We start from the raw sequence: 9,164 nt of genomic DNA, 5'->3' as shown, positions 1-9,164 counted from the left end.
AGATGCTAAATAAGAAATACGCTTACACTTTCTCTGGCTTCAGGTCTAGTTAAGCAACCTGTGAAATAGTAGCAAGGTATTTAATTCTCAGTAATATTATCTGGGCAGTAAGCCGCAGAATTACCAGAAACGGCACTTTAGAGGCCACCAAATAATTGGCGTTGATCCCTTCTTCGGGCATTCACTTTTCATTATGGAACACAATTAGTCGGATTTTGGCCGCATGAGTTAATTAAAAATGGAATATTCATTATTCTCCCAACTGTCCACACCACTTACAATCCTGAGCCCCCCCACTTCCTTCGCTCCATGACTCAATTTTCACATGATAATTTATAAATAAAAAGCCGAAATAGGACATTTCCCTCCAAAGAGAGGGAAGTACTAGCTCACAGAAGGGTCCAAACCTTAGAAAAATATGAAATATTTCAAATTTAGGCTGCGACGCTGGCGCGGACATACTTGAAGTTGGTCGTAGTCGAATTTTATTTTGAGTGTAGGTGCCAATCCAGGACAAAAACTACTGGAAGTGCCAATTTAATTTAGTTTTCAGTTTTTCCTAAAAATAGCTACAAACGATTTGAAATAGTACATTCTTAAGTTAGACTGAATCACGTTTTAGTTAGAAACTTATTTTCGAGGAACGTAGGGTTAATGGGAGCTGTGTTATAGAACTTTCTTCAGAATATTAAATTCTGTTCGTTTCAGTTAAAGAAAATCATGTCTTGAGTGTTCACAACAGATGTTTTATAAGCACACTAACACAACAGTTACTATTTACATTCGTTTACTTCACAAATACATTTACAAAACTTCAATTTCTAAATTAAATAACAAACAACAAATAATACAAAAATGTAATAAGAAATAAGTTCAGAAAACGGTTTTATGTTCAAATTGAAATTGCATCATGTCGGTCCATTCCGAACAACCTTGTTCATGAATACTGCAGTTGTAACATCACCTTCCTTTTGAATCAAACATTTCCTAAAAATAAAATATATTACTGAATATCTCACACACACACAGATCTCAGCTGAATTCCAGTGATTCGCTACGGGGTGTAGTTATTTTGAGTCGTTTGCGAATTATTCAGTCTTACTGGATATGACGTTACATTCAATTTCATAACTTTCAGTTAAGATCGCTAAAAAAAGAAGTAGGGGGAGGAAAAATAAAAATCTGAGATGACAATTCTCTACATGAATATCTCTCACCTCCTAACATGCCAAAAACAAAAAGCACTGTAATCCATAATATTGTTATGTACATACAAAATGAATTTTTTGATCTGACATTTTTTCGAAAAACCCTTCTACAATTTTCTACAAACTTCATATTTAGATCAAAAGCTTATATCTGAATAATGTTTTTGGAAAATTTGAATTAGGTACAAGTTAAAATGTTTTTATAAGTGAGCAACTCGAAGTACGTACTACTCTGTAGTAAGTAGCAATGTCGTGTGAGATGTCTCTTCAGATATTTCTACGTACTTACTAATCAATATGGAGAGTGATAATAAAGTGTAGACCAATAAGTTTGGAAGAGAGGTGGGGCGAGTTGCTCTGTTGGTGAGTGGGTGAGACTGGCATTAAGGCATGGAACTGACTGAATTGCCACTGTGTTTTTATAATCCTGGATTTTTTTTGGAGGTTTTAAAAAAAATTTAGTAAGAAAATGTATTAGTACCGCAATTTTATACATATACCTATTATTTAGAGCTAAACAAGTCAGGAAATTATAGAGCGATATTATCCAATAATAAGTATCCAAATTGAACTTTCTTAGACTTTTTAGTCTGTGTGCTATAAAGAACACAAACGTACACGTAGCAAGGAGCGAAAGGCACTCAGTCCTATCCGTAAAAACCACGTTTTTGGACTCCGAGATCTTAAAACTGGCATATCTGGTGAAAATTCAAGATCCAAAGTATGGACGATTAAAGTACATTCTCGGAATCGGTGGAGTAAGAGTAATTATAGAGTCTAAATCTGTCGTAAGCAAGGCCAGTTTCTGGCATGATAGAAGGAAGAAATAAAAACGCTTCTCGATCTGCAATACGGACTAAAGTCATGTTCTCAACAAATCAAAACTGTCAGAATATCCCAGGGAGATTATTGTATAAGCTGATGTAACATCTATAACTACTGATCGCAGTTATTGAGTTCATGAATATTTCTAGCTATTTCTTCTACTCAAGGACAACGCAGTGAGGTAGTAACTAAAATTTCTATTTATTCTCGTGCTTATTCGTACACAAGCTACTCGTAACTAAGCCAAAACTAATTAGCACGTGCGTTGTGGTTGGGCAATGAGGGTATCTCTACACCGGGATAAAGGATTGTCTTTTTTCTTAAAGAAATGTCATTGTAACAAGCGGTGGATTGATTTGGATAAAATGGATTAGCGTGAAAAATGACCTTATTATCAAATGTTGGGGGGCTAAAAATAAGGTCAACCAGAAAGTACAGAAAATGGTTTATCATGCGCACATTTCCCTCAGAGTCCTAAGGTTTGGAAAACTTTTTTGGGGTTCTTCTAGACAGGCCAAGGTGCTTCAGCTGCAGAAGAAAGTAGTACGAGTAATGATGGGGTACACCAAAAATTGGCCAGCTGCAGACCAATTTTCCAGAATCTGCAGATACTCACAGCTTATATCTAACTGCTCTTTGCAAATGGTAACATACGCCAGCGAGGAGTAATCCGCATTCAGTAACATTTATCCGATTGACAAAGGCCACACTACTTTACAATAGTTACTTATTTAATAAAAAAAATTCGACAAAGTAACAAAGTGTATGATATAAAAGAATTATTGACAATAAAGTTTTGTGAAGAAAGTAATCGCTTATTTATTCAGGCGGGGCTTAAAGTTCAACTACTAATTGGGCATAAAGTTTAGTTATTTAACTAAATAAAAGAGAAATCTTACAAGTACTGCTACTGAACTACGATTCGAAATAAAAAACTATTAATAATACGTTATTAATAGTTTTTTATTTCGAGGCGAAGCCGGTGGTTCACTTATAAAGTTTATTTGTCTTCATATATTATTTAGTCTGGCAATTTACCTGCTTGCGGCTTCCAAACATATCACTGGATTGATGTTTGCAGTATCAATTCGGACGGCATGTTGAGTGATAGCTGATACTAAGCCTGCTGATTCTGGCTTTAAGTTCTGTGTAGCTGTAAACACAAAGTGGTCTGAATTCTTATAATTTTTCTGTTAAATTAATCTCAGGAGTACACGTTCTGAAGCAAACAAAGCAACACTCTTTGAAATACCATTAATTCAAATGAGCTGCTGCTCAAATTAAAATTAATTATTACACGTATCTTTCTTTATTTTTCACCAACTTTTTATTTTAATACTCAACATGGTACTGTTAATATTTTTTCATTACTTTGGACTCTCAAAATTTTATTACAGCCAGTTTTTTTTCTTTACCACATAAACATAAAATAACTTATCTAGAAAAATTTCAAAGTACTAACATAACAGACATAGGCCTTGAGTATCAGCCAACACACATCCTGTTACATTTTCCGCATCTGCTCTAAAAAAAGAAATGTTTTCCCTTCGATTTAGAACAATTAATTATTCTTATTAACTTACGCAAATCAAGTAATGATTAAATTAGAACAACAAACTAAATAAAAAATGTGTATATTAATAATAATAAATTAGAACAATAATTGATAACTTACATCTCCATAAAGTGACTTAGTAAATTTTCCTCCATCTTCTATACTTCAAATTAAAACTTACTGACTGTCCTCTCCAAGAACCTCTTGAATATATAACCTTCTCTGTTAACATTTTTACCAATGGTAACAACTAGATATCAATAAATCGAAAAGATTACTATCGATACCTTCGAAACGTAGCATCAATAAGGTAGAGGTTATTTTTGTTATATATACATATATATAATAACTTATTTATTAGCAAAGGTGCCAGACTTAACTCTTTCCTCAGAAATTAGCAGCTTTGGATTGGGTGAACATTATGTTCATTTTAAATGTCACATTGATGTGATCAGTATTGCTTGTCAACTCAGATTAATGTCTGAGAAGAAGCCTCTACTCGCTACTCTACATCCTCAATAGTGGTTCCCTCCTTACCTATATGGGAACAGTAAAAATGATTAAATTTATTTCCTAATTGTTTAACAAATTGTTATTTTGTTTATTCTCTTTCTTGTATTATATATGTAAATGCTCCGGTCATCCCCTTGCTATAATTGTACTATAAGCAAGTAACAGTAAATAAATAATAATAATTTATTAGCAAAGGTAAATCTTTTGTACTTTTAATTTATTTTGTAATTTACAATCTGTATACAGTATACAATAAGTAAAGATGAAGAGTATGATGAACTAGTGCGGGAGGAGAGAAACTACCCAGCGGTAGCACTCTCTATGTGAGAAGGAGAATTGGAGGAGGAAAGTAATAATTTAGGTCTTCAGCCTGCAAGGAAGTCGCGGGGCCACTGGCGATTCAGTCGGCGAGAAGTATTAGGGATGTCAATTTGTACTTTGTAAATAATTAATGTACATATAACTTTATCAAAAACTAACTCGTTTAAAAGTTAATAAGTTAAAGTTAGCGTATATTCCAAATTTCAGACAGTTATAGATAATCAAAAAAGCATACTTTTTTTTAATTCAAATTTCAGTTGTCAATGGGGGTAAAATATAACTTTCAACGATGTATTAAAAATACAAGAAATAATGGAATATACTTTCGTAGTTCAAAACATGCCCTAATAACAATTTTCAATGTATTGCTTTATATTCATCAAGATCATTATAAAATTTTGATCACAAGCTAAATCAGTCCCTACGTAAAATATTCACTCTACCGATGTTTAAGAGATAGTTGCAGCTCATCTTTTCACAGTTTAAAAAAACAATCTAAATTTTACTTCCAGTATCACCCCATAGATTACATAAATCCCTTTAAAAGAGTAATTGATGATTCATCAGTTTAGGAGATAATTGCCGCTTAGTTTGGCTAAGTTCAAAACGAGCTAAATTCATGTCTATATATCTTGCTCCACGTTCATCTGATCATTATAAAATTCTTAATACTTACGACTATGTGAGACTGTAAATACGAGTAAAATAATAACTAAGGATGATATGGTTTAGGTGATGATGGTTGCAAAACTTTTCATGGTTTAAAAAACGCACTGGGTTTAAAACTCAATATCTTGCTTTATATTCATCCCCTAAGAACAATAGTTAACGCTTCCGTCTACATCTCCAACTACACAATATCTAAATATTGCTCTCGTTTTTGAACTAGCCCAATCACGACACACAAAACTCCACTCAGATCTACACAACACAGTCACTACAACCCTCTGATCTACAACATGTCCACCAGAACAGTTCCTACAAATCTACATCGCAACCTAAAGCGGCGGTGGCCACGCGACCATCTCAACACAAACGCCGATCTCCTAGGATGGTTGCCGTCTATTCCACTCATGTCTCTTGGCGCACATGTTTGTTTGTATATGGTTCTATATGCGTATATATGTATATTGGCGCTATGTCCTTATCTCTCAGTTCTTTTGCTTATTGTACATCGATTATAGTTGCAAAATAAATAAATTAAAAAAATATATATAATTATTAAATATCCGATCGTTATGAATATTGGGAAACCATCAGATTAGATCAGACTATAGTGCGAGTAAAAAATACAATCTAACGATAAATTATTTTGAGAAATAATGAGAACTTTGCAAACACGCCCTAAATTTAAATCTCAGTATGTCGCTCAGATCTTTATGAAAACTGGAAAACCCTGATGGATTATCTAAGAATCCGTGAAACTGCGCTGCAATCAAGATGTGGATGAGCCAAATAGGAAGAAAGAAAGAAATTTATTTAAATTCAGTAGAGATAAAATAAAGTTTTTTTTTTTTGTTTCCTTATAAAACATATACAAACAATTTGAGGGGGCAATGAACCTGTTGGTTATGCCCTGAAAAAACAATTTTAACAGGAATATTAATATCACAGATGTCATGAGATAACAACACCTTGGTTTTACAGAAAAGCTATTTAATATTGTGACAGCTCCATCAAAAGCAGTATATGCGAGATGGAAGTCATATTGAATTGTAGCATATTGAATCATCAGTAGCAGTTAAGTTTTGAAATGTTGGGAATTAGTGTTTTCACTGGCCAGAAACAGCGCAATTCGGTTCGTGTGAATTTACATATATGGCCGGAGAAACCGCTCCATTCCGTCATTACTTCTTCAAGCAAATAAATTTAGATAAGTTCTTTACAAAAAGAACTCCCATGTCCAAAGAAAGGCGTTATTTGCTTTTTTAGATATCAAAGTTACAATCCAAGATAACATAGTTCATTCATAGATTACTCGACACCATCACGTGGTCATTGCATTCTGTACCAACACGAGCTAAATTATTAAAATCCGTGGGCACAAAATGTTTTAAGAATCTAGTGCTCTTAGCAAACGAAATTCTGGGTTGCGGCAAAATATTTTTGTAAAATCATCCTTAGCACTAAGCTTGCATCTTTTAGGTGTAAAAACAGCATTTTTGTTTCTTAGCAACATAAATCGAAACCGAACAATAAAACTTCTAAAACTTCTGTTGTTAAGAATGCCACCAAAGAAACCTTTACTGGAATCTTCTGATTTAGTACTCGATGATTGGCAAGATTGTGAAGAAGATGAGGGTGATTGCACTCTACCCGATCCAGACAGTAGGTACGATTTGGATCAATTAAAAATTTTTGAAGCTGTACCAATCTCATTGACTTACTCAGACGTGGAAGTGATGATTGAGGATAATAATGAAAAAAATGTGTCCCACATGGAACTGGTAAAAGAAAAAGGACATGAAAAAGTTGAACACTCCTCGCACAATTCAGCCAGGCGAAGTTTGCAGCCACCTTCAGAACTAGTGGCTTCCACCTCGCCTAAACATGCAGAAAACATTCCAGAAGAAGAACGACAAGCTAAAAAAACATTGGAGGACTATAGTCCTGTAATAATTTTTCACGATATATTTAGATCACAGGTTGAGTGGCAAATGTTTGCTGCAGATGTGGCTTATCTGATCCGAAAAAGAACTATAGTAGTTGACATCCGTAACCATGGAACGTCTCCATTTATAAGCACGAGATGCGGTTTAGGAGAAAGTTTAGTTGATGTGCGGAATTTGTTACGAGAACTCAAACTGCCGCCTTGTAAGGTTAGTGTGATAGGACATAAGTTGAGCGGATGGGTTCTTATGGCTTACTGTCTGCTGTATCCTTACAAATTTAAGAACCTGGTTGTTGTTGAAGCTAATCCTAACGTTAATCCTATTTCCTCCAAGGATTTTATTAGTTTGAAAACCGCTTTAAATCTTGCTCAAGTGCCTAAAAGTGGTGCTCCTTTAAGAGCAGCTAGGTTTGAAGTCGGTCTATTTTTAGAAGAGGTTCTAAGAAATGGTAAACTGAGGTCATATGTTGTTCAAAATTTGGTAGTGGAAAAAGTACTTGGAAAACCTGACAAATGGGAATTGAGACGAGCAGAAATACTCAAAAGTTTAAGCTCTTTCACTAAATTTCCAGATTTTTTAAGATTATTTACGTTTGACAAACCCACTCTCTTCGTGGCTTCAAATAATTCTAGATATATAAAAAAAGAAAATGAAGCAGAGATAATGCAGTTATTTCCTCAAGCCCAGTTCGTCTACATGAAGACTTCCAGTTCCAATCCTCACATAGATGAATTTGACAGTTTTGTTAACCATGTGACTACGTTTTTAAATAAGCATAAGTTAGGAGGTTAAATTTCATGAAAAATATTACTTACAATACAATAAAAAAATTAAATATTTTTATTGATAGTGTTCACCTTCATAGATAATTAGTGAACTTAAGAAATTTTTTTAATATTAAGTGGTAAACTTAGATTAACTATCTTTTGTTTAATAGAATATTACTATGTTATAGGAAACCCATAACTAGGAAAATCAATGAATAAAAACGCAAATTTTTTGGCCTAACATATTTATTCCTCTTAAAGACGCATCATTTCCATTCATTTCTCCGATGGTTAGGATTTTTACTTTCTCCTCCTAACCCTCGAAAGATTCGCGAGCTAGAAGTAGCAGTCGTACAAATTTTCTGTCTTTTTAGCGTAACCAAGAAAAAATAATTGTGCAACTTTCGTCCATATTTTAATGATGGGTAGTTTGCATTGCTCTTTTTTTTCTTAGATCTCGCGCCAAAGCTAGCTCCTAGTAATTCCGATTGGTAATTCTAGCCGTCTTTACAATCCCATAATCTCTCAATATCTACCATCCATTGAACATTGGACTGCGCCTCTTGAACATGCTTGCTAGAACGCTTCCGCAAATACTGAAGCCCGCTAGTTTCTACAACTGACATTTTGTTCTAAAACTAGGCATGAACGCTGCTATCAATAAATTTTAACTTCAGTAAGAGTCTTGTTTCCAGTATTCAAACTATATATTCTAAATAGTTGTATGATTCACTTTTATGTACAAATAACTCTATGCACACGACTTATACATTAATATTTCTCAAAAAAGCAATCACTTGGCAATCATCGTTAGGGCCTGAAAGCGGCAAGGAGTAGAATAAAAAGTAAAAATAAAATTGTAAGTGGCAATAATGAAATGTTGATTATTCACGTGTATAATAATTAATTCTACTCTATGATTTCTGTTTCTACTTATTACATTATTTAATTGATGACAATATATTATATTATCTAAATATATGCAACATTTTTCTGCAGATCACATTACCAACAACTATGATGACGTACGTAAATAAATTCATTTGTATATGTTAGCTGTGCTATTAGCTACTTAATATTAAGCACAGCCAAATGTTGAATAGATTTTTTCTTCTTCATAATTACAAGGGTTTACTTCACGTTTAAATTTCTGCAGACTACGAAAAAAAATCTGCCTTGGCAATGCCCAAAGTAATGTCAGTCAATACCTACTCTTCTTCTTCAAGAACTTACAAGAACGGTTGAAAAGAGCAAAGTTCTTCATGGTGATGGGGATTTCTGTTTTTTCATTTGTTACAGAAATTAAACGTTCTTAATTTTGGTCATCTATTGAATCTTAAGTGCCCACAGAACAAATGATTCG

At 33.7% G+C, this 9,164-nt stretch overlaps 2 protein-coding genes across 2 annotated transcripts; one reads left to right on the top strand and one right to left on the bottom strand.

The window, feature by feature from the left end:
* Positions 1-770: 770 nt before the first annotated feature.
* On the bottom strand, positions 771-3,849 carry Lamtor5 (Late endosomal/lysosomal adaptor, MAPK and MTOR activator 5). Its single transcript, XM_074117191.1, has 4 exons — positions 3,709-3,849; positions 3,496-3,557; positions 3,072-3,186; positions 771-987 (listed from the first exon to the last, which is right to left on the bottom strand). Exons 1-4 carry the CDS (start codon positions 3,741-3,743, stop codon positions 909-911), a joined length of 291 nt encoding a protein of 96 aa, XP_073973292.1. The 5' UTR covers positions 3,744-3,849; the 3' UTR covers positions 771-908.
* A 2,735-nt stretch (positions 3,850-6,584) lies between these two features.
* LOC141448544 (sn-1-specific diacylglycerol lipase ABHD11-like) lies at positions 6,585-7,869 on the top strand. Its single transcript, XM_074116954.1, has one exon. The coding sequence runs from the start codon at positions 6,648-6,650 to the stop codon at positions 7,824-7,826; it is 1,179 nt and encodes a 392-aa protein (XP_073973055.1). The 5' UTR covers positions 6,585-6,647; the 3' UTR covers positions 7,827-7,869.
* Positions 7,870-9,164: the final 1,295 nt, after the last annotated feature.

Source organism: Rhodnius prolixus, unplaced genomic scaffold, assembly GCF_049639745.1.
Source record: "Rhodnius prolixus isolate KJV_2025 unplaced genomic scaffold, Rpr scaffold_2, whole genome shotgun sequence".
Classification (NCBI taxonomy): Eukaryota; Metazoa; Arthropoda; class Insecta; order Hemiptera; family Reduviidae; genus Rhodnius; species Rhodnius prolixus.
Note: the sequence above shows the minus strand (reverse complement) of the source record. Positions and strands in the feature narration are given on the sequence as shown.

What these genes read in the sequence shown, in the direction of transcription:
- Lamtor5 (XM_074117191.1), bottom strand. Translation starts at nt 3,743, where the DNA reads ATGGAGGAAAATTTACTAAGTCACTTTATGGAGAT. An exon ending in CTAAGTCACTTTATGGAGAT is followed by an intron (nt 3,558 to 3,708) that starts GTAAGTTATCAA and finishes TTCTTTTTTTAG; the next exon opens with AGCAGATGCGGAAAATGTAA. An exon ending in TCAAGGCCTATGTCTGTTAT is followed by an intron (nt 3,187 to 3,495) that starts GTTAGTACTTTG and finishes TTGTGTTTACAG; the next exon opens with CTACACAGAACTTAAAGCCA.
- LOC141448544 (XM_074116954.1), top strand. Translation starts at nt 6,648, where the DNA reads ATGCCACCAAAGAAACCTTTACTGGAATCTTCTGATTTAGTACTCGAT.